At 45.2% G+C, this 24,532-nt stretch overlaps 1 protein-coding gene across 20 annotated transcripts in view; it reads right to left on the reverse strand.

The window, feature by feature from the left end:
- Positions 1–24,532, reverse strand: part of NTRK3 (neurotrophic receptor tyrosine kinase 3) — a 386,973-nt gene that overhangs the window by 82,093 nt on the left and 280,348 nt on the right. For 4 of the 20 annotated variants that reach the window (XM_077937784.1, XM_077937785.1, XM_015142936.3 and 1 more), the window contains 2 exons: positions 22,637–22,771; positions 18,759–20,859 (listed from right to left, as the gene is read on the reverse strand). In XM_077937784.1, coding sequence (XP_077793910.1) covers positions 20,741–20,859; positions 22,637–22,771 — 254 coding nt within the window. In that variant the 3' untranslated portion in view covers positions 18,759–20,740. 20 annotated transcript variants of the gene reach the window in all.

The following is a 24,532-nucleotide window of genomic DNA, read 5'->3' on the forward strand; positions in this document are numbered from 1 at the left end:
CCATCAGTAAATCCTATCAACTCTATACTCAAACAATTCTCAAATCTGTCTACATCTGCAATAGACCCTCTGCCCCTTATCCTGCTGGCACCATCCTAGCTCAAGGTACAAGGCTCTCTCACCTGGGCAGGGGCCTCCTAAACTGAGCTTCCATTCTTCTCCCACCCCTCTCTTCCATCCCTCACCCCAACTCTGAGACATGGTGAGCTAACCCAAATCATCTTTAAAAAACTATAAAGTAGGAATCTTGATGTTCCTCCCCTGCTTCAAACCCAAGAGTTTAGAGTAAAAGCCCAATGTACTCTATCATTGCTTATGGAAATTGATTCTGCCTAGCCCTCTGAGCATACCTTTGGCCACCGCTGCACCCTGTCTCCACTCTACCCCAATGCCCTTCCTTCTCTTCTTAAACATTCGAAGCTCAGGGCCACCTTAGAGCCATGACCGCAGCCACTACCTGTCCATGAACGCTCGCTCTCCAACCACTCAATGGAAAGGAGTCACTTGTAGCCCAGCACACTGTTTCAATTCTCATGCCTCGCACTGCCACCATTGGATAATTATCTTCCTGACTTATTTGTTTGTTTGTCATCCGGTCCCCTAGTGGGCAGAGCTCCGGCTCCTTGCGTCTCCATCAGTGCTGTATCCAGCACCTCCGCCACCACCTGGTGGACAGTGGTGCTCAACACGTATTCGTTAAATAGATGAGCAGCTGCCTTTCTGGGTTTTATTATCATTACTCCACAGGTTCCTGTGACTCTCTGGAAACATCAAGTGACAGCTGGAGATCCAGCACCAGATGAGATGGCTGCAGCTTCAGCAGATCCAAATTCTGAAACCAAGGCAGGCGTGCTAGTTATTAAATCAGGACAGTGCCCAACAGGACATCAATCACAGCTCTGAGTTCATATTGAGCTTAAGACGACACCCATCTAAGCATAGATTCTACCCACAAATACATAAACGTTTAAAGTTATTGAAAATCAGAAGCTCCGGTCTCGATCTTCATGGAACATCCCGGCTGCTCCTCAACTTGGGACCCTATGCTCAAGCTAGAGCTCGGTCACAGCATTAACTCATTAAAGCATGGACACCAACACAAAAGGGCCACTGAATCTACTGGAAAGCCCTCAAATATGTCGCGGTTTTGTAGGCTCCACGACTCTCTTTACGGTAACAGTTAAGAGGGAGCCAGGCATGGAAGCTCCGTCAGTCTCTGGGACACCGTCCCAAGGCATCCTTGCATGGAGCCAGCATATCTTGGCATGGCCACCAAGTTGAATTCTCAGACACGTGGGAAACTGTAGATGAAGGAAGTTGCCTGCTGCCTTTCCCCAGCTTCATTCTACTAAAAAAAGTGGGGAGCAGACCCCAAATTTAGCTATGACATCAGCCAAAATTAAGTGTGTAGAGCAGTTGAGTTCAGCCAAAACTCATAATGATGGAAATAGGCAGTGCTCTGCCTCCTTCAAGAATGACTATCTGTTCATCAGTACCTTGTTTGGGTCCCCTCCTCGAACAAGACTAATCCAGGACCTCCTGTCAAAGGGACCAGAGCAAAAATCTCCAAGTATAAATGGACTCACTCTCAGATGAGCTAAGGAAATAGGAAGAAAGTCCCTTATTTCCCTCTTTCTTTAATTCTACTTACCTTACCTTACCTTTATTTTTCCTCATCGTACCTGAGTTAATAACTGTTCTCTTTTTTCCAAGATTATAAAGCTTCTACTCAAGCTTTTATCTCATTTTTTTCCATCTACTTTTTGGATGTGGACCCGTCTAGTACCCATCTGTCTTCAATACTATAAACCCCTCTTGCCCACTGACTCCTCACCTGCAGAATAAAGTTTTCCCCCATCCTTTTTTTTTGAGGCAGAGTTTCGCTCTCTCGCCCAGGCTGGAGTGCAGTGGTGCCATCTCAGCTCACAGCAACCTCTGCCTCCCAGGTTCAAGGGATTCTCCTGCCTCAGCCTCCCTAGTAGCTGAGATCATGGGCATGTGCCACCACACCTGGCTAATTTTTATATTTTTAGTAGAGATGGTGTTTTGCCATGTTGGCCAGGCTGGTCTTGAACTCCTGGCCTCAAAGGATCTGCCTACCTTGGCCTCCCAAAGTGCTGGGATTTCAGGTGTGAGTCACCACACCTGGCCTCCCCCATCCTAATCAAAGTATTTCTTTGACACTTACTCCTCTAGAAATTACTCCCTTGTCTGCCTTCATCACCAGACTCTGATGGGTAGTCTAAGCAGCATGCCATGTCATTCTTCTGCTCCCCAATCATTTCTCAAGCCTCATTTCACTCTCACTTCTACCACTTCACCCCCCTGATTTTATCTGTTATAAAGTCACAGCAATCTCTGATGCCCAGGCCCAGCTGCCTTTTCCTAGTCCTCATTCAACACAGGTGAAGTTCAAATCCTTCAAGTCTGACTAATGCTTACCTGGCCTCTCTGATCATTAGCAACCTTGCACCTGATGGGATGGGATACTCACTTATCTCGACAGACATAGGTATGATCAGGATTCTGAAATTCCAGGAAGCCCAGGGCATATGGGTACTTATCACAATGTGGTATATGACTTCACTGTGCATGGCCATCTCCCTCTGAAGCAGAGACCACGTTTGAATCCACCTTGTAAACCTGATGCATAGCCTACACTTGGCATTAAGTTTAGAGACTATCATTAAACTGTTGACCATCATTAAAAGAAGAACATATGCCACCGACTCCTAAAAAACTCAAGCTAGCTATGTGGGTAGATTTCCAAAGAATCTGGAGACACTCCTTCTAGGGAGATTTTTTAAAGTCACATTTAATTGATGCCTTAGCTAGTAACTTTTTTAAATGAACAAATATTTTTTGAGCACCCACTTTTCTGGGCACTGTAGTATTAGCAGGTTTGCAGACTGGCATACCAGCTATAGCAGGAGGTGGGGTGGGAGAGGGGAAAGTTAATCAGTCAGGAAGTAAGTCAGGTCTGAAGTGGGCTGCAGTGGCAGGGCCAATTCCTGAGGGTGCAGTCTGTCCCCTAAAAGCTCCTGCTTTCTGAGATGCAGCAGGTCCTGCCCAGGGCATGCCCAGATGAGCTAAGCAATAGATGGACACTGGTGTGTTGGTGAGAGCACCAGGCTTCCCTTTGGCCTAGCCATTAACCCTGCTTCAATCCACCTGTAACTGCTTCTTCCCAACCCCATTGCAAGGAAAGAGATGAGCAGGTGCTCAGACTTCTTTCCCGTGCTGTATTTCCTTGATTCCAGCTACCTTTGCTTCCAGGAGCATGCCAGAGAAGTGGGCCACACATGCCTGAGTGGGCTTCCAGAGCTGGCATCCATTGTCCCTTTCTCAGCCCGGCAGATAGGAAAGGCCAGCACCCAGGGATCCTGGAATGCACATGGCATCTTGGCAGCCATCTCTAACAGATGACCAACAAACAGCTTGCTTGGGCTGTAGGAAGTGACACAAACCTAATTGCACTCATTGGTTTCAACTACAATGCTCCTCCCAGACCCAGCTTTTTTCTCCCTTCCCTGTTGCCATCAGATCTTGATCCCTAATATCATCTCTTTATGCTTATCTTGCCTGCACATATGTTTGGGCTCTTTCTGCATCATCTGCTCTGCTGTCTAAAGACCTTTCCTTCCTCCAGGACTTCATCTTCAGCAGACAAGAGCTCAGGAATTCAGAAGAGGAGAGGAAGAGGATATATTTCTTCTGCCTGACCATCTTTGGCCCCATCCGTGCTCACCCCCAGAAAGACACTAAAGACCCTGTTTGTTAGAAAAAGAGGAGGAGAGGTGTTGAAACCACAGCATGGGCTTTACTGTCACCGCTGAGGGCTGCTAGAGAGAAAACATGGCTATCACTTGGCCTCAAAAGCTGCAGACTTAGATAATCTCACGACCAATCTCTCCACCCCTTCATCTTTCCTGTTGCTATTTCCTTGAATTCCTTCCAGCTGGTTGACTTCTCTCCGGTTTGTGCCCCTCCTCTGCCTGGAGCCCAGATCAGTGGGTTGGCCAGAAATGCCTCGCTCTGAATTGTCTGTGGCCTTTTACAGCCAGCTTGAATCTCTACTGCCATGCCCCACCCGATGGGTTCCAAGGAGGCTGCCTGCTTAAAAGCCAGAGCAAGAGGTCGGGATACATGGGTACTGCCTCCCAACCCTCACTCTGACCTTGAGAAAGTCACGGGGTCACGCTTGGTTAACCCTCTGTAGGACATAGGAGATTAGAGGCTTCATCCAGAATCCCATTAACATTTCTGGACTGTGCAGCTCGGAATCCCCAGCCCTAAAATATGGCAAGGCTCTGGCCAGAAGAGCCCTTTGGGGAACAACATTATGTGAATGTTGGCAACACCTTGAAGTTACCTGAATAAAGGTAATGACCTCTGCATTCAACGATGTTGCATCTTGAAGTCTGAAGCAATAATATTTCAGAAGGAGATAGCTTTCCACAGTCAGCTCTCTGTTACAAGATAGCTGTCCCTCAGGAGAATCCACTGGATACCGGCTTGGGGGAATCCACTGGATACCTGCAGCCCTCATCAGAGGTAGCAATGCAGTGACAGACATACTATCTCTGATGAGGGCTGCCACTGAGCCATCTCCCTTGTTCAGCTTAACCACCACGAGTACCTAAATACCTGTGCTGTTTTTCACAAGAATGGAAAAATAAAACAATCCAAGTTTTCAAACACAGGGGACTAGTCAAATAAATCTGCTATGTCCACACAGTGGAGTATGATACAGTCATTAAAAGTCAAGCCATGACCCTCTGTTTAAGACTGTGGGGAACCTCATTCTCATATACAGACAGTCCCCCACTTATGATGGTTCGACTTGGGACTTTTCAACTTCACTATGGTGTAAAATTATTCTGCTTTTTCACTTTCAGTATGGTATTCCATAAATTACATGAGATATTCAGTACTTTATTATAAAGTACACTTTGTGTTAGATGATTTTGCCCAACTGTAGGCTAATGTCAGTGTTCTGAGCACATTTAAGGTAGGCTAGTCTAAGCTATGATGGTCGGTAAGTTAGGTGTATTAAGTGCATTTTCAACTTGTGATATTTTCAACTTTTCATGGATTTGTCAGGACATAGCCCCATGGTAAATTGAGGAGCATCTGCATTACTCTTGGGATACACATTGGTATCACCCCATATGGTCAATATATACAAAATAGATATACCAAATAGTTTATGGGGGTCATACGGCTTTATGTTAATATTATATTTAGGTTCAACCACATTTATTTAGTTTCAATATATTTAGGATCAATCCATTTCTGTGATTTATAACAGCAAACTATTGTGAAGAAATTAAATAAATTTGAGTACATCCATACAACGGGATAGTATGGATCTCTAAAACAACAATGAGGGAGTTCTCTAAGAGCTCCAAGAAACTGGGGTGGGGAAGGGATTATCCTAAAAAGTGCACAATAGTATGTATGATATAGCTGCAGTTGTACAAAATAGAGAAAAATAAACACATATATTTATATTTGTTTGTATATAATTTGCTTAGATATAATTCATAAGGACACTCAATAACAGAGGTTACTTGTGTGGTAATGGTAGTGGTGCTAAGAACAACTTGCCGATGAGGAACAGGTGTAAAAAGGGGAGTGCTCTCATTTTATAGACAGATAGATCAATCCATAGCAGTAATTTGGATAAATAATAATGATAATACTTCAATAAAGTTTATATATATTATATATGTTTAGTTTATATATTATATATTTACTATGTATTATATATAAGCATCATTGAGCTCATATATGCAAACGTTATTTTATATATTTATTATTATATAACTTATTTTGTATATATATACACAAACTTTATTGAGACATTATTTTACATACCATAACATTCACCTATTTTAAAGTACAATTCAACAACTTTTAGTAAATCTACTGAATGGTGTAGTCATCAGGATAAACCAGTTTTAAAACATTCATCACCCCAACAAGAACCCTGGGTCCATTTATAGTTAATCCTTGCTTCCAACCCAAGCCTCAGGCAGCCACTAATAGAATTTCTGTCTCTCCATATTTGCCTCTTCTTGACATTTGCACACCAATGGCACCATAGAAAAGGGGATGTTTTGTGTCCAGCTACTTAGCATGTTTCTTTGAGATGTATTCATGTTGTAGCATATATAAGTGCTTCATTCCTTTTTATTGCTGAGTAGTAATCCATTCTATGGTTACACCCCATTTTCTTTCTCCATTAACCAGTCAATAAATACTGCGTTTTTCTGCTCCTTGACCATTATGAAAAATGCTGCTATGAATATTTCTGTGCAAGTTTGTGTGTGTGTATATGTGTGTATTTTTTTAACCATGTGGTAAATATATCACTTTCACAAACATTTTTAACGTTGCAAAAGATCAGTTAAATTGCAAATGCAATCATATTAAAAAAGAGGTAGCAAAGTAATGTGTATGTGCATGTGCACTTGGAATGATTTGATTCTGACAAATAAATAAGTACATAAAAAAGATTAGAAGGCAGAAAGCTGAAATGTTAACAGTGTTGTCTCTTGGTGATGGGATGGTGGATAATTTATGTGTTTGTGTGCTTTTCTGTATTTCACTGAATTTTCTACTGTGAATATAAATTACTTTTGTAATCAGAAAAAAGCACAATGTTATTCAAAGAAAAAAATATCCTTCCTATTCAAGTTCTCCAGGGTCTTTACCTTTCTGTTACAGAGAGATATTCTCACAATAGTCCACAAATGGGGAGCCGGGCAGGGGCAGCCCCTCTCTCTCCTTTATGATGCTGGTCACGGCACCCAGAAAGCTGCAGATCCCCAGTAAATACCAGTCAATTGTGGAGACCTCGAGATCAGTCTCTATGGCAACTGGGTGGGCCTGTAAGAGCATTGCCCCAGTGTGGAGATGGTCCAGCAGGAAAAACCTCCACAGTTGTGTACCTCAGGCAGCCCAAGGTCACCAAAGGACCGTGGTGTTTAGTTACCGGGCAGTGAAGTCAGGATTTCCAAGGCTTGAAGGCAGCTTTCTAAACAATGGAAACTTTAAAGTCTTAACTGATCATTTTGATTATGCCATTCCTTGAACTGCCATTTTTATTTAAACATCTGCAGATCATTATCATGATTCAGTATTTTTAAGAACTCCATTAGGCCTGGCAAGGTGGCTCATGCATGTAATCCCAGCACTCTTGGAGGTTGAAGCAGGCAGAGATCACTTGAGATCAGGAGTTCGAGACCAGCCTGGCAAACATGGTGAAACCCCATCTCTACTAAAAATACAAAAATCTGCCAGGCGTGGTTGCGGGCGCCTGTAATCTCAGCTACTTGGGAGGCTGAGGCATGAGAATTGCTTAAGCCCAGGAGGCGGAGGTTGCAGTGAGCTGAGATCGCACCACTGCAATCCAGCCTGGATGATAGAGCAAAACTGTCTCAAAAATAATACAACAACAAAAACAAAAAAACAAAAACAAAACCAAAACTCCACTTGAGAACTAGGTGTCTTTCCTCTTGTGTTTACCTCTCCCATAATTTCATCATATTGCTTCATAATTACTCACTTATCTGTACCAAGCCTATTCCTTACATTTGAAGGACCGGGAACAAGGGAATAATTAGAAGCCCACATTTCATATGTCTAAAACTTGGAAGTTATAAATCAAGCTAACACACTAATAAATAAGGCATGTCCTATCCTCCTGCCTTGCAAAATTGATCTTCAGAATGACCTGAAGGGCCAGGTCTGACTTCTGGTGTCTCTGGTTCCTCGGATTTGCGAGTGGAGACACAGAGTGCTAAGGAGTTGGCCCCTGGCCTGTTCCCTTCTCTTCCACCCCCGTCTTCCATCCCGCAGTGAAAGGGGTCTTGCGTACATATATGTGCACACGGAGCCTGCAACTCCATTTTCCTCTAACGGTCCCACCCTCACACTCTGGATATTCCCACTGCCCCCACACAGTAATCCTTTGGCCAACTCTTGCAGCGTAGCCAATACCTGCAGCGTACCCCACCCTTAGAAAAGATGAATGAAGAGACCCACACATGTTCTGGAGGCAAGCTGAGAGCTGTTTGGGTAAGGAATTCTGGTTTAGGAAATGAAACATTGTCTAGAAGGGAGGTGGGGTGCAGGTTCCAGATGGTACTTTCTCATGGCCCTAGGACTCTTGGCATCTAAAAGAGGGTCCTAAAAAGTGGGGAGGTCCTCTCTTACCCAAGACTAGTGAATACTGGACTGTATTCTCTCTAGACTGGGGTTTCTCAAAGTTGATATTGTTAGCATTTGGGGCTGAATAATTCTTTGTTGTGGGGAGCTGTCAGAAGCACCCATCTTCAGTTGTCACAACCAAAAATGTCTCCACACATGTCCCCTAGGGACAAGATACCCCAATTGAAAACCACTGCAGGAGACAATAAAGCTCTTGACAACAGGAAATACAACTGACTCACTTAGTAGTAGAGTGCGTGGCACAGAGTAGATGCCCCAAATATGTCTGAAGAATGAGTCAATGAAGCAACATTTGCTCATGATCTCAGAGGTATTCCTTGAAAGACCCTATTCCAGCCGGTTTATGAAATAATCCCACGGAAGAGCAGTTCTTACTCCCTAGGGTATAAATGATGAACAGGAAGAGGCATGAACACTGTCACCCACTTAGGACCTCATGATGAGACAGGTCCCTCTGCTGGGTGGTGTGCTGGGTGCTACACAGAGTTAACCTAAGGAAGCTCCCTAGGCATTAAAGCATTTCATAGTCCCATCTTCCTATACCAAAGCTGCCCAGCTTAGGAGAAAGAGGAAGGAGGTGCCAGGGTGTCTAAACAAATAGGCACTCCCATAGGTCCTAGAGCACTGCAAGCCTCACGTGTTCCCTAAACAAGTCCAAATGTGATGCACAATGAGAGCTACAGTGCACATGAAGGGATGCCCAACCAACAAGGAGCTGTTATAAATCCTCTCATTCCCTGCCATTCATGCCTCCTGCTCTCACCAATGGGATTTTGTCAATCCCGTTCGTGCTGAGTCTCTCCAATCAGCCAATAATGTTTACTGTTACATCAAGCCCATATTCTTCTCCAGAGCAAGCAAACAGCCCCCACTCTGTTTTCTTAATAATAGGTGAAGTCTTTCTTGTGTATATTCCACATTCCTAGCAACTGAACATGCACGGTTGTATCCAGTTTGCTTTAAGTCAACACCCGTGGGGCAGTCAGTGATGTTTGAATAAAGAAATAGAATTCTGACGGGCTCCTACACTTGGATCAAAGTGCATTACTGGTAGATTTTCCTGGTTCCAAGGGGACCCAGGTTTGATTTCAGAATCTGCCTGTGCCTGTTTTCTCTAGGACAGCAGGTCTCAAAATGGTCCAAAGGTCCCTGGTGGGCTCAAGATCCTTTCAGGAGATTTATATGTCAAAACTATTTTCCCAGCAATAGTAAGATAATGTATGCCTTTTTTCACTCTCGTGTCTCACAGGTATTATTCATGAAGTTGTCCAGTGGTTTCCAGACATGTGATGATGTCATCATCCTGACAGCTAAATGGAATGTGTGTGTATGCGTGAGCTTTTAAATTATACTCAGTTTTAATTTCAAATACAGTGAATATGATGGATATAACCCACAGAAACAAACGTTATTTGGGGTTTCTATGACTTTTAAGTGTAAAGAGGTCCCAAGACCAAACACTTCGAGAACCACTGCCCTAGAGTAACGGTGCTAGCCTAACTTCTACATCATAGCAAGTAGGGAGTGGAGGAAAAACACTTCAAAGACTTCTGAGAGGTAGAGTAAGTTAGTGAGGGTAAAAACATGTACATTTTCAGAGTTTTATAACAGGACTGTCACTGTGACATTTTAACTGCAAAGTGTTCTCCAGGTTCTTCAAGGTAGAAAAAAAAACAGGTCTAGGAAACAAACAAAAGTATTGATATCTTCAACAAAAGCAATACCGTCTAAATACAATATTGCCTGTTTGGACCTCTACTGATGATCTGATTTGCGGTTTAACTAGCCTCACCTCACCACCCCCAAACTGACCAAAAGTTGACTCCATGTGTTTGCATCTCCCAGAGTGTTGTCAAGGGTATGCAAAAACAATTAGAAGAGTGACTAAGAGTGTGTTTGTACCATGTGCAGAGATGGAAGAGAGAGCATGTGAAGCTTGTGATTTTAATTTTAACTACAATTTGGGGATTATCAGCGAATTTCAATTACCCATGCTATAGAATCAGGATATGATTATCAACATGAAGTATTCATTTTATCACTGACAAAAGTAAACAGATGAAAGAACCCATTCCCCCCAACTTTACCACCAATCCTTCAATCACTTTTTATTTAACCTTTTAACATTTCTTTACTTCTTTTATCCCCTCATATAATGTAGATGCTATCCCCTCGCCCCCTGCCAGGTACCAAGGCATTTTGAACACAATGGAATCATCCTTCCTATGCCCAGCCTATTCAGAAGAGGCATAGGACAATTGCATTCATCTTTCAGAGGGAACAAATGAGAGATGAAATTCACCTTCCCAGATCGACATGGCCAATTGGTGCCCAGGCCCAAACCAAGATGCTTCCCGCCCATATCAGAGCAGGGGTCTTCCAAATCCCTGCTTGAACAGGCACAGGCTGGAAACACTCACAGGGGTGGAAAGAGTTACTGAAGGGTGTGCCAGAGTCCCTTTAAGGAAAAGAGATAACTCCTGCTTTGTGCAAATGTCATTTCTAGAAATTGCATCCCCCAACTCACATATTGAAGGACATGAATTTTCTTGATTAAAATAATGATAATAGCAATAATAATAATAATAGATAGCTCAAGTAGAGCTCAATAGCATGCGACTAATGAGAAAAGTTTTACCAGTTCAAGGCTGGGGCAGCTAAATAATGGCCATAAACTATCGTGTGAAGCCAGGCGACTTCTCTACAGCCTGCTTATATCTTCTGTGCTATAAATAATTCAGAGTTTTCTTTTTTCTTAAATATCACAAAACCAAGTCGGAATCTTTATGTGAAGGATTCTGCTGTGTCCCTCTCTCCCTCCTCCCCTCCCTCCCTAGCCAGCCCAGGCAACTCCCTAGAGAACGACCCCTCAAGCTTTAACATTTATTCTTTGACATTTCAGACTATTTGTTAGGCAGAGCTGCCTTCTTGAGATCAAAGTCAGAAAATCTTGCCGAGAACTTCCGCTTGACCTTGTCCAACTGTGACAGAGAGGGTCTATTAACCCCTAAGCATCTGCTTCCATCCTCATCCAGAGAAATCCACTGATCCTCATCCAAAAAGGCAGCCATCTCTCTCACTCTGTTCGCCTGATACACAACACATTCAGAAGAGAGAGAAGGACAAGGAACCAAAAGATGTCCTCCACTAAGAGACAATAGTGACTCATAGGGACATGGTATTTAGGGCATCTGTCCAGGCAGGGTCTTTTACATGAGGATCAGTAAACTCTACTAGCTACTCAGAGACAAATATGGAACAAGGAAAGGTAACTTACCCCATGTCACTTTGCAAGTGGTAGAGTTGAGACTGGGATCCAGGTCTTCATTGCTGTGTGCTACCACTAGATGATGTCACCTCCACCAGCCTGGGCAGATGTCCAGGTTAAATGCTGAGGTCTCAAGCTCTTATGTGAAATGACTTACCATTTTCTTCTGAGATATCACAGTGAAGGTTTCCTGATCTTCACAAGAGTGGCTATCCATCAGCAACCAGAATTTTTTCTGACTCTATGTAGAAGGCAGAAGTGAGGGCTGAGCCTACAGCTGGGTAGCGTGCTGGGTGTGGTGGTTTCTTGATATAAGAAGGTGGGTGGTTGATGAACACATTCTGCTTGATTCTTCTTTAAAAGCTTCTGATCACACCATAACCCAGTGTTTTCTAACATGTGTGTGCTGAGTCTATTAATAGGTGTTAAGCGAAGAATGTTTTGTGTTTAATTAGAATTGGAAAGTGGTAGAATAAAGTTTGTTTACAGCAGGACTTCTTGGAGCCTTTGATATCCTAATGCAAACCGTGAATCTATAAGAGCTGGCCATACTGTGCAACATTCTCCAAAGTTCTCTGATGGATCCTTGGCATACCACGAGACTAAAGGGAAACATTGCTGCAATCAATTAAAGGGGAACACTTGATCCTTACAACATCATTTTTCTAGTAACTGGAAGAAGAGAAAAAGATTTTTCTGCAAGCTGGGGATTTCAAATTAAGGGAGAACCATATTGCAGGCCCTGAAGCTCTGCCCAGAAAACTGACCAATTTATGCAGGGTAACAGTTGGTCAAGTGATTGACCCAATAAAATTATTAAGATGGCCAAAGACACCATCCTGAAAATGCACAGTGGGGTTACTCTGGTCTTCTTAATGACTAGGTTGGCCCTTTGGTATCAGAGGTACTGTGCAACAATCTCCTGTTATGGTAGCAAGAAATGCCAAATTGATAGCCATAAAGATTGAACAATTCTCTGAGTCATTTAAACATGAACTTAGAATTTAAATTCTCCCAAGAAGGACATTCTCAGAATATGTTCTATATTGGTGGTGCCTCCCCTGCAGCCCACTGGCAGTGGGAGGGAACAGACTCAAGTTCTCCCTGGCCAGCTCTATATCTGGCTCCCTCTGAAGCAAAAGGCCTCAGTGAGGAGCTATGGTCCCCGGATGGGGACAACCAGAGAGCATCACAGATCCTGGCTGTGCCCTCCTGGCCAGGGTGAGCTGTCAGAGACTAGCACTCATGACAGAAGTTGTTTGAGATTTACTCTCAGGTTCTCTGCCATGTGAATTTTCTTTCAGAATTAACAGCAAGAGCATCCAGAGGTTCTGACAGTATATAATTAATAGGCTAGATTTAGTTAGTATCTAGCCAGTACTCTGGAATGTTCCTACTGTCACTCTTCCCTTGACTTTGGCAGCAAGAGGGCAGAGCTTGGAGACTGCCTGTCTGCCTCACTGCTGAGAAAGACTGGAAATTAGCCTTTGTAGGTGCAGGGGTCCCCTGTGTCACAGAGGCTAAACCCTTTCAGCTTAAAACTAGAGGACCCTCCATGTCACGAGGTCCCGACACGCTCCTGAACCTAGCTGTGAGAGGTAAATATTTCCCTAGGCCTGAGCAGCTGCTAAGGACCATGTCACAGGCTCTGTAGATCAGCCCCATCCCTGGAAGAGCACATGTGCTCTCCACAGCTCCACACCCTCTCTTCTTATGAGAAGTGCATTTTTGAAGGTCAGGATTTCATGACTTTTGGCCAAAGGCTATTGCAAGCCTTGCAGAGTAAAGAATACCACAATGTGATTTTTAAACGACATTACGGGGTCCCAAACAGACTGACGGTAGTGTGAGCTTTGGAGTGAGGAAGTAAGTGGTCTATCAGAACTCTGTAACAGAGGTATCACCAGGCCATATTAGACAGCAGTGAAGTCACTGTCCCCTTTACCAGGGCTAAGTCCTTGTCCTTCTTACTGCAGAATGAACTTGAGGGCAAGGGAGGGGAGAATGTGTCTTTTTCAGGGAAATAGGACACTTGCTTCAGTGAGGTCTCCAAAGGCAGAGCTAGGCTTCATTGTGCTACCATGGTAACAGCATATAAGTGGCAGAAACTGAGGCAAAGACAGCCATGAAGACAAGCTGGTCATCATTGCAAGCCACCAAGGCCTCCAGCATTACTTACCAAAGCCAGGTTTGGTAGTGTTTTCCGAGCTGACATGAAATTCTGTCATGTCATGATGTATCTTCTTCTGGAAGAAGTCAGCGACTGCCACTCTGGAATGCATGCCTTTGGGCAACCTCACTCCTCGCTCTGCAAACCCTCTCCATAGCTGAGCAGGGGGTTTTGACCACCCCTCCAAACGCAGACATTACTTGACATTACTCTTAGGGTGTGAAGTGAGAACTGCTCAAGGGTTTTGGCTCTCAGAAAAGCCAAGCTCCATTCTTCTTGACTTATGCCAAAGGTGCCAGTCTCCACCCATAGGTAAATCAAAGTCAGGTTCATCTATTTAAGAAAGGCTTTGAGAGGATCCTATTGGCAGAGGGTCATGAGAAAATACCATGATCCTGAGAAGGCCAAGTGCCCATCTGGTCCCATGTGGAAGGCTCATGTATCTTGGTTTGAAAATCCCACCAGAGCCCTCAGCTAAGATTTCTCTACAGCTTTGTTCTCTCGGTAACTTGTAACCCTGCCTTTTTCCTCTACCCCAGAGTTCCAAGTTCCTTCCCAGATACAACCCACACAGACCTGGGCTGGAGGCCTTTGACACCAAATCTGAGCCATCAGTACCTTCTACGTCCCTGTGGGATCTTTGCTCCTCAGAAGTGCTCCTGTCTTTCTTGTTCCCTTCTCTCAAAGCAGAGCATGCCCCAGTCAAAGGTTTGCCTCTGATATCTTCCTTTTTCCCCTCTTTTTGTCAATCCTCACCATTCCTGGCCCAGGAGCATACGGCACATTTGAGCAATGCATTCACACCCACCCAGAAGTCAAGCATAATGAGGAGAGAAGATCTAGCTCTCTCAGGCACAAACACCCAGCTATTTTGTGACAGAAGGAAAATGTGCCCAAAAGAAAAGGGGCAAAAATGCAGAGGGGTGTTAGACCTTATCGCCCATGCAGAAATCTCTTCCCTCATCAAGATTTAATTTCAAGGGAAACTGGGGTAACTCTATGGAAGTTTTATCCACTGAGTAGGAGAAATTGGAAAAAGAGTCCTACCCAAGAGGGCCTCAGAATCCTGATGGAATTTCAGAACCACCCAAAAAAGCAGACAAGGGACTTGTCTCTTGCCAGCACGTCTCCTTCAAATCACTTTTGGGTTCAAGTAGGGTTGAAGAAGGAGTCTTATTTAGCTCTGGATATATATTGTCAGATCTAGGCTGAGGTTTTCTTGGGAGGTGGGAAGTACAGGGGGTGGTAACAGTAGGATTTCTAAAGGCAAAATGCAGAACCAGAGCTATCCAAGGAATCCGGAGGCTGCAAGCAGCTTCACCCACATCAGCCAGCATTAAAGATTGGAAATGTGGTGGGTGGGGGAGAGCTGGGAGAGAGGAGGAGGAGAGCTCCAGGCCCTTGCTGGACAGTCCAAATGGAAGCAAGACTCCCCATTGTTCTCTACCTTCCTCCTGCCTCTGCTGTCACGCTTAAGAGTTTTCCCTGGGCCCTTCACAGAGAAGACTCCAAGCAGCCAGCATCGCCCCTCTCCCCTCCTGTCTCTCCCTCCCTGCCACCTTCATTTTGCTCTTGCTTTCAGAGTCACGTTGGCAGCAATGTGTGAGTCTAGCCAGAGCACAGGAGTCAGTAAACCCTGAAGGAACAAAGGCTCCGGCTCTTTGCCTAATCCATGTCTGGCTCCATGCAGAAAGCTATACAACAATGAAGTCATCCTGCATTGATCTGCCCGCTCCTGAGCTTTCCCATGGCATCCAACCCTCCCTTGCTGCCTCACCATTGTATCTGAGATGCTTGATCCTTTGCTTATGCCTGGGCTTGACCTGAGGGAAATGGGACGAGCTAGGGGATGTGTCACAGCCCAGTGCTGTGCTGCGGTCACACCTGTGGCTGGGGAGGTGGAGGTGAGGATGTGGCTGCTGGGAGCTTGGCTGCAGAAAGGGATTCCCACACAAAAGAAGAGACAGAGGTGGCTAGAAGTCAGATGCTTGACTTCCAAATTCAGCCTGCTTCACGTTTGGTCTTTTTGGGGTGAGCATTGCATGGCTGAGCTTGGACATATCAGGAGGTCTTTGAGGTGGGTTGAAGAAAGGTTAAGTGACGGTGGGTAGTTAGACGAGGCCCTTTCTTCTACTACCTTCCTGTCTGAAGCTGCTCACCCTTGCCCAGACCTGGGCAGCCTAACTTGCTTTCCTAAGGATCAGGTTGGTCTCATCCTTTCTTCTGCCACCTTCCTATCTGAAGCTGCTCACCCTTGCCTAGACCTGGGCAGCCTAACCTGCTATCCTAAGGATCAAGTTGGTCTCATCCAACAAGTCCTCCCCAATATCAAAGAGGCCATCATTGCTTGGGAATCTCACCAACTTTAAGACATGGGATTAATCTCAGATCTAAGCCCAACTGTGCTTTCATACACCCCAAGTCACTAAATGCTACAATGAGAGGAAAGAACATTGCAGATTTTTTTTCTAGTTTTTAAAATCATCCTGTCCCAATGGTTCCAGAAGGAAGTCAGGGATGGTGCCCACCCCTGAAGACCCCTGAAAGACTTTTCTGTCTTAGGAATGGAGTGGGGTTGGCGGGGAGCTATGATTGTGGAACACCTAGGGAGTAGAAGCAGAAGATGTGCTACCAGGAGCAGAAGATGTGCTACTTTAGGGGGCAGCAGAGTGGCCAAAAGCATTCTGAGGTGTCAGGCAGGCCCCCTGTCAGTCCTGGTTCTGCCAGCTTCAAGCTGTGAAAACCTGAGCTAGTTATTCAATCTTTCTGAGCTTCAGCTTCCTTGTGGGTAAAATGTGACTGGTTCTGAGTAAGTGCTTCATAAAATACATAGAATTATTACTATTAATGCCCCACAGCAAATCCATTCTTGGGAGCTTGGCAATCAGTTCCAGGACCTGGTCATGTAATGCTAGTAAAAGAGTCCAGCCTCTCCAGGGCACGTCCCTGGAATGTGTTAGATCAAATTTCACCTTGTTCTACAAGATCTTATTGGTACAGTTGAGTTTCTCATTATCTAAGCTTCAGAACCAGCACCTGTCAACCACCTCTCTAGAATGAAGATCCAGAGAGCATCTGGCAAGTACCCTGGGTTCATGAACTGAGTCAGCTATCAATCTGTGCAGCAAAATCCTGCAGGACCAAAATGTAAGCTTAAGGTCTGAGAAAGCTACTGTGAAATCCTGTTGGTGAGATTCGAATGCAGGAGGTCAGGGAGCTGCAGGACTGGCTGGTTCCCTGAGCCACCCTAAACTGAAGCCAGTCCAAACTGGCATCTTTCTGGGCTGAGTTCAGCTCTCCGCATCTGCCCTATACCAGCTCTGACTTCCCTAGAGGCACCAACACTGGGGTAAATGCCATGAGACTCAACACCCAGCAGTAAAACATGGAAAACAGAGGCCTAGACTCCAACCTTAACCGGTTCCTCATTCTGCCCAGCAACCTTTCCATAGATTCCCATAGTCTTCCATAGTCTCTTCCCCTGTCAGTTCAGATGTTCCAACTCTCCTTGGGTCTTCTCAGTAGTGGCACAAGGCCTTGCCTCATTCTTTATAGACAAATGGAAGCCACCAGAGAAGAATTCCCTTACTTTCTTGTCTTATCACCTTGAAAAGACATTCCGCATCCTTTCCTCTTTTTGCCTCCTTCTCTATGGGAAGAGCACTCCCTCCACAAGGCCAGTGCTGTCCCCTCTTCCTGAGCTGTGGATACTTTTCCTTCCCATATTCTCAGAGGCCATTTTTATCTATTATCTCTTCTCCCATAAACTGATAGGCTCCAAGCATTAGAACAAAATGAAGCTCAAATCCCTCCTATATTAAAAATGAAAGTTCTCCCTTGAACCAGTGCATCTCCTCATGGTCCCCAGGACAGTCCCAACCCTTCAGGCATCCCTGTTCCAACTCTTTCTCCCTGGAACCCTTGAGAAGAGATAAATGCAGAGCTTGGTCCACCCCTCACCCAGGCCACTCTATAGATCAGGAGATTCCATTTGGCATAAAGGGGTCTCAAACCAAACTAGACTTAAATAGAAGATAAAGTAAGTGAGGATACATAGAAAAGCACCAACCTAGCCTGATCAACTTCCTGTCAGACTGGAACATGAGCCCTTCTACATTACTTTACTTGTCTTGTCTCTACTTCTACAATGACTGAGCTCCAACAAGGATTTCTGGGGCCCAATGAAACATTCAGATTCACCCAGGAGCCCTTTCCTAGCCCTCATTCTCCACTCTTGCTCCATCTGTCCTGCATACAGAGCCTCACAGTGTCCTCTCCTCCTGAAAGGAAGAGGGCAAGTTACAGGGAGCATTTTAATTCTTCTAGCTGTGTCAGTGCCAGGGTCCAAGGGTGCACAGATGTGCCAGTTCATCTAAGCATTTTACTCTTTGACTTCTCCCTCCTGGCAGCCCACATGAAACTTGCCATGAGAGTGTGGCTCACCTGAGTGTGTGTGTGGGTGTCTGTGCATGAAAGGGAGCGTGTCTCTGAGTGACAAGTGTGTTGACCTGTACACCCAAAGCCCCATCTTTCCTTGGGCAAGGTTACTTTCCCAACATCCACAGGGAACATGCAAAACCACTCCATCTCAGGGACCACCCCACTGGCTTTGCTGGTGCCCCAAAGATAAAGGATCCCCAACCCTACTCCCAGACTCCCTTACACATCAGCTCTCAAGAGAAGATTTCTGTGAGCCTTGGCTGCTCAGACAACAGAACATTCCCCAGCTACCAAAGGAGTGAGGGTCTCAGTGGCCCGAGTAGTGTCTGTAGAAGTCAGGTTTCAATCTTGCTTTCACCTATCACACTGTGTGACCCTGGGTGAACCACTCAACCTCTCTGAGCCTCTACTTCTTTCTCAATATGATGAAAAGCACTTTAGTGTATGAGCCTAACCTATCTGGAAGACTCTCAATGAAAGCAACCAATGGAACAGATTGTGAACATCTTTGTAAACACAGAACTTAACTAAGAAGCTTATTTAAAAGAGTAACAGGAAAACAGGGAAAAATGCAGGTAACCTGGATTTTCTGTATTTTGAATGTTTTTGCAAAATTTCCAAATAAGAGGTCTGATTCAGTCATTTCATTAGAAAATAAAGTGTTTATTAAGAAACTATACACTGAACACTCCTATAAGTCTCTGTGGAAACACAACGCCCCATTGTCATAGCACAAGGTGAGGAAAATGGCAGAATAAAAGATGCTGTGATGGATGGAGCCTGGGAGGCTGGAAATGAGGTAATGATTTACAATAATTAAAAAACATCATCCTCAAGCTTACTCCTTAAAGCCACACTTGGGAGGAGGCCCTGGACCCAAAGCATCAGCAGGGCATAATGGGGAACAGCCTGACATGGAGCAATGGGGAGCAGGATGAGGAGAGCTGGAGGGGGCGAGATAAACACACACCTGGAGCCCTGGAGAGAATCTGAACTCCCAGGTGATACTCTGGAGGCTGCCCCAGATACTGGGCAAGAACTTGGAAAGCCTCATGTTTTTAAACCCCATGGAGGCGTTTGCAGAATCAGGCTGGGATCCTGACACAAAGAACCACTATCCACAGGACCCAAGAAATAAAACCCTTAAGTGGGAATCCAAACTCCCAGTTAAATTTGCCAAAGGCATAGACTCTATTCTCTACTAGTGTGCAACACCACCCCAAAACAATGGTGGGCTAAAACAACCACCTTTTTCCCCCAAAAGCCCCCCACAGGATGCTCCCAGTTTCGTGCTCTCCACCATTAGGTGGGCAGCCTATGCTGACTTCACACAATGGAGGCCCCATGGACCAGGGGAGCTGGGAGCCAGACGTCTCCTCCACTAGTGAGTCAGCAAATACGGGAGAGTTTCAGGCCCTACAAATGTACCTTTCCTACTGAAGAGGGGAAAGTCACCCCCTTCCGTCTCCTCAGTGGATCAAGTTGAAAATGGGGGAAGCAAGCCCCCTCTTTGGGAGAGGGTGGCCATGGAGTAAGGCATGAGTCAAAGCAAGCAAAGTAAACACACATATTGACCAGAGAAGAGGAGGACACTTCCATTGGTGCCATGAGAGGGGCTGGAGGAGGCCAAGTTTTACTTCTCTTCCCCTTCAGTTCATCTTGACCTTGAAATGCTGATTCCATTGGGTTCCAAAAGTTCTCAGAGTCAAGAATAAGTGGAAGTAGGGGAAGAGAGCCAATCCCGGGATCATGGGCTGGCAGGAAGGGCCTCGGTCCCTGATTCCCTTGGTCCCTTGTGGTCCTAGTAGGATGGCCAGTTCATGGGTAAAACCTCCTGCAGCCAAAGCTTGTCAGAACTGCAGATCTAAGGGCCCAGGAAGAGCCTGGAGAAACTCTCCTCTGCAAGGAGTTTTATAACATCGCACTCACTGTGAGCCGTTCCAGAGAGAAGAGGAAGTAGGGGGCAAGTGTGTCCCAAAAAAAGGATGATTTTTCCACCGAAAATAAAAATAAAAACGTAAAGTGATTGGTTTCCATTCTTTCCTCTGAGACCTAACTTGGTGCCAATACTTGAGCCTGGCTCCCCCTCCTCTTACCGCGCCGTCTCCACCTCTGCTTAGGTGCTCTCTGTGACTCTTCCCCACTGGAGGTTGCAGGGCGACGAGGTCACTAAGAGGACAGCATGGTATCCTGGGAGAGCCAGGGAGACCCCACGCTTCCAAGCAGGGAAAGTGAGGCTGGAGCACGGCTGGACTTCATCAGGCTTTCTTTTGATGGTTAGGTTGTTTTTGTAAAGCAAGAGAATGGCTAGTGTATTTAAAAGATGCTCCTGGTGCACAGGTTTTTAATTCTCTTTATTGGCTCTAAAGATGGTGGCAGGAGCTGCCTCGTAGGCCGGAAAAAAAGGAGCACAGTGATGATTGGAGGGAAGGGGCAACCCTGCCAGTGGTGGATGGGGGAAAACACCCATCTGGTGGTGTTAAAGGGTGCTGGGGCACTGGTGGCTCATGCAGTTTCTACTTAGCATCCCTGGATCCAAAGAGAACAATGCCTAGAGCTTCCAACCTCTCAGAGGGCCCAGCCTACCAAGGTGACATCAAAACAAGGAGGCTTAAAAGGAGTTTTTAAAAGCCATGACGTCCTTTGCTGAAATAAACATTGACATCCTCAACATAGATGCCATGGTTAAGAGGCTTGGAATGTCCGGGAAGGCTTATTGGATTCAACATAATTTCTCTGAAACCTATAAAAAACAAAAAGAAAAAAAAAAACAGAAAAAAGCAAAATAAAGTAAAAACCAAAACCCCCAAAGAAGATCAAAACTAGGAGGGGAAATAGAGAGGGAGCTTGAAAGGGGAAGTACTGTCAGCAAAAGGGAAGGATAGGAGGAGGGGATTAACTTAAAACCCAGCATGGTCAGAGAAACTGGAAACACTCCATTTTGCTGCAGCCTCCACTGAACCAAGGAAGGGAAGGGAGCAAAACCTCTGGGTGCTTGGCCTTAGATTGTCATGGAAGAGGAGGAGAGGTCTCATCTAAGTGGGTCTCAGTCTATAAGCATCTTTCTGAAAGGAGGAGCCCCTGATAATGAGCTGAGGGGTGTGTCGGAGAAGGGGTATGCACTGTAGGGTCACTAAGGGGCAATGGGATGGGAGGAGAAGGCTATGTTTCCCCAGAACTGATGTTCTTTAGGGATACCAGAGGGGCATTTCTAATTTTAGGAGCTAAAATTACATAGACCACTTCTGACCACGCCAGGAGGTGGGGGTGCTATACTCCCAAGCCTACAAGCTCTTTCTCATTGACCTTTCTGCCTCACACCACAGGTCTGTGGAAGGTTTAGAGAGTAACAGCTGATCTCTGACCCTTGCCATCCTTCCAAGACTTACAGGGGAGGAAAATACCCTGGAGGAGTAACACTGGTGGCCCCCAGGCCACATGCTGTCTCGAGCAAGGAGGGCTTCCACGACAGCTCATTTCATTTCTGGTCATACAGCCATGGACTGAGTTAGGATGTCCTGAAAAGTGGGCGTTCCTAATAAAATCTCCAGAAAGATGTTGCTCAAACAACTACAGATTTAAAAAGTGTCTGTAAAGAGTGTGCGTGTGCATTTTCATTTGTATGTGTGTGTTTGCAGGTGCACATACATGTATTTGTTTGCATGTGTGTGCATGTGTACACATGTGTGTTTTCATGTGGATGTGTTTGCATGTGTACACATGTGTGTTTGCATATGTGTTTGCATGTGTGTTTGTATGTGTGTGTGTGTTTGCATGTGTGTGTATGCATGTGTGTATGTGTGAATATATGTATGTGTGCATGTGTGTGTGTGTTTGAATGTGTATGAGTGTGTGAATATGTGAACAGAGTAAGCCTATCTTTTTATGGAAGCTATGCTAAGGAATGTAGAGGTCATAAGGGGCCTCTGGACATTGGGAATATGATGGGAAAAACTTGAAACAAAATTTGATTGCATTGAGACTTTCCTCTCCTCCTGCCCAGGACATGCTATGGACAAAACAGTATTGAGTCATTTGGGGTGCTGAGACCCCTTCCTCTGAAGGAGGTGGGGTCAGATTTGTGAAGATAGAGGAAACCTTCCCTGCCTATGACATCATGTTTGGAGGGAGGCTCAGTTTCAAGGTGAGATGTTTCTGAGATAGCATCCCCACCCTGACCTCTGATAAAGGTTCTCTTGGGTATGAAGGAAAAGGGAAGGAAGGCCATTGGTCTGGGCAGCCTCCTGAGAAAGTTTGTGACACCACTGTTTCTTTCCAGGCCATAGTCCTCTCTTGCTTCTCCCGTATCCCTTACATAGGCCCTATGAAGCTTCCTCCCCTGGAAGACAGTCTTTTAACTTAAGGGATTTTTTTAGTACCAAATCCCATACTGGGCACCTAGTCATACCTCACTCCATGAAATATATGGAGGCTTGATGAGTCTTAAGTTCTTAAGAACCAAAATTGGTTAGGGGAGGGATCTTTTACTGCATACAAAGACGTCAAAGGAGGTAACTCACCATGTGACCTTGGGTAAGACACTTCCCCACTCTGGACCTCAGGTTCCTCATATATATAGTGAGTTGATGGGACTAGATGATCTCTATTGTCCTTCAAGTTTAATATCCCATGATTGTCTATGTTTGAAAAGACCCCTGGCAGAAGAGGCAGACATGGGGGAATTAATGGTCAGTATTAAACCCCAAGTGCAAAAACATGGGAAAGTATTTTTCTTAAGTGCAAAATGCCAGAAACAGAAATCCAGGTGTTCTCAGCTCCTGTACCCACACTGCTGTGCCTGTAGGGGCAGCTGGTTTATTTTACGCATAAAATCTAGATCCTAGGAATCTCACCCTGGCATTATAGAAATGGCACAAGTTAGAGTCAGAGAAGAAAGATTCACCATCACCATGAAGTCTGTCCTGCACTTTTCCTAACATACTTGCCCCCATTTTCCTTCTTGGACCAAAATGTCTAAAAATTGTGCCCATCATTGCCATTAAGAGTGTCATTCCTGGGCCTAGAAGGATGTTTCTTCTGACTTGAGAGATAATCCTGGACCCAAGACTCTCTTTCTGGCTCCTAATATCCCATCAAAAAATTCAGCTAATTTTCAAGAGGAAAGCAATGTGACAAGGGAGGGATGATGAGGAGATGAGAGGAGGTGGTGGTGTTTGGTTCCTTAAAATCTTCCTTGCCATTATTAGGGCATAAACCACTGGAACAACAAAAGCTGTTGGCTCACTGAAGACCTGAAGACTACAACTTCTATAAAGAGATATCATTGTAGCTTCTGAGGGTGAAATCTCCTTTGGAGACCATGCAGCATTTGTGGGCCCTGGAAAGATCCGTGTCGGATCCATTAAAGACCAGGGCCAAGCCTGCCTAAGTCTCTGCCAAGGTTCCCGAAGCTGCCTTTGTGAACATGAGCCCTTTCCCATATGAGCCTGGATCTGAAGTTTGTTTTCTCTGGAACTCTTTCCCAGGTGGAGTCTTTCCAAGATTCTAAAAGCTGAAGCCTGATAGCATAAGAGGCACTGCTCCAAAATCCTCCATTCCTCCTCCTCTGTCTCAGAACAACCCCTGAGCAGAAAGTAAAAGGCATTTACTGGGGGAAGGGCAGGGGAGCCCAGAACCATAGTGGACACTGGTAAAGGGGTAAATGGGTAAAGAAAAGGCTGAAGAGGGCAAATCAAAGGCATTTCCAAAGAAGGCCTTTCCCACCAGGGGCCCACAGACCCCGCTACATCTAACCTTTTCCTCTGGCTGTCAACAGCTTTCCCCAAAACATTCAGCACAAAGGTACCTGTAGGCTCTCTGTAATTCAGAACATAGCTGGGTCTTCAGGGATCTTCTAAGAATAATTTCCCTGAGAAGCAAGCCAGAAGCTCTGGGATCTTTTTGGGAAAAGGAGGGACATTGTAAACAGAACTTAGGGGAGAAGGGGCACTGAGCACCCCTACGACTGGAAGAGAGGTTTTGAAGGCAGTCCTATTGAGTCAAGAGCTGGTTAAATCTCTAAAGGCAAGTCCTTTATATTGACTGCAGCAAGGAAAGGTCGGTTCCCATGGTCTCGCCACATAAAAAGACATTCAAACCTGTTTTTCTGAGATTCTTGGAGATTCTAATTCTCTCTCCCCTGCTGGGGTTTCACCCCTGTGCTCTGGCCTTGGGATTCTGGAGCTACCAGCCCAGCACCTTCCAGGGAGAAGGTATTCCCTGCATCTTCTGCCTACGCTCTTTCCCCTTGACTGTGGATTCTCACAGACCTCTCCTTCTCCTTCTATCTCTGCTTCTACCTTTTGATACCTGACATGAGACTATTACCCAACTGCATAAAGTAGTCTAGGTTATGGTTTAGACAATAGTCCCAATACCAAATGGAGTTCTATAGAATCATTTTCAAACATTCCCTC

This window comes from Macaca mulatta, chromosome 7, assembly GCF_049350105.2.
Source record: "Macaca mulatta isolate MMU2019108-1 chromosome 7, T2T-MMU8v2.0, whole genome shotgun sequence".
NCBI classification, from domain to species: Eukaryota; Metazoa; Chordata; class Mammalia; order Primates; family Cercopithecidae; genus Macaca; species Macaca mulatta.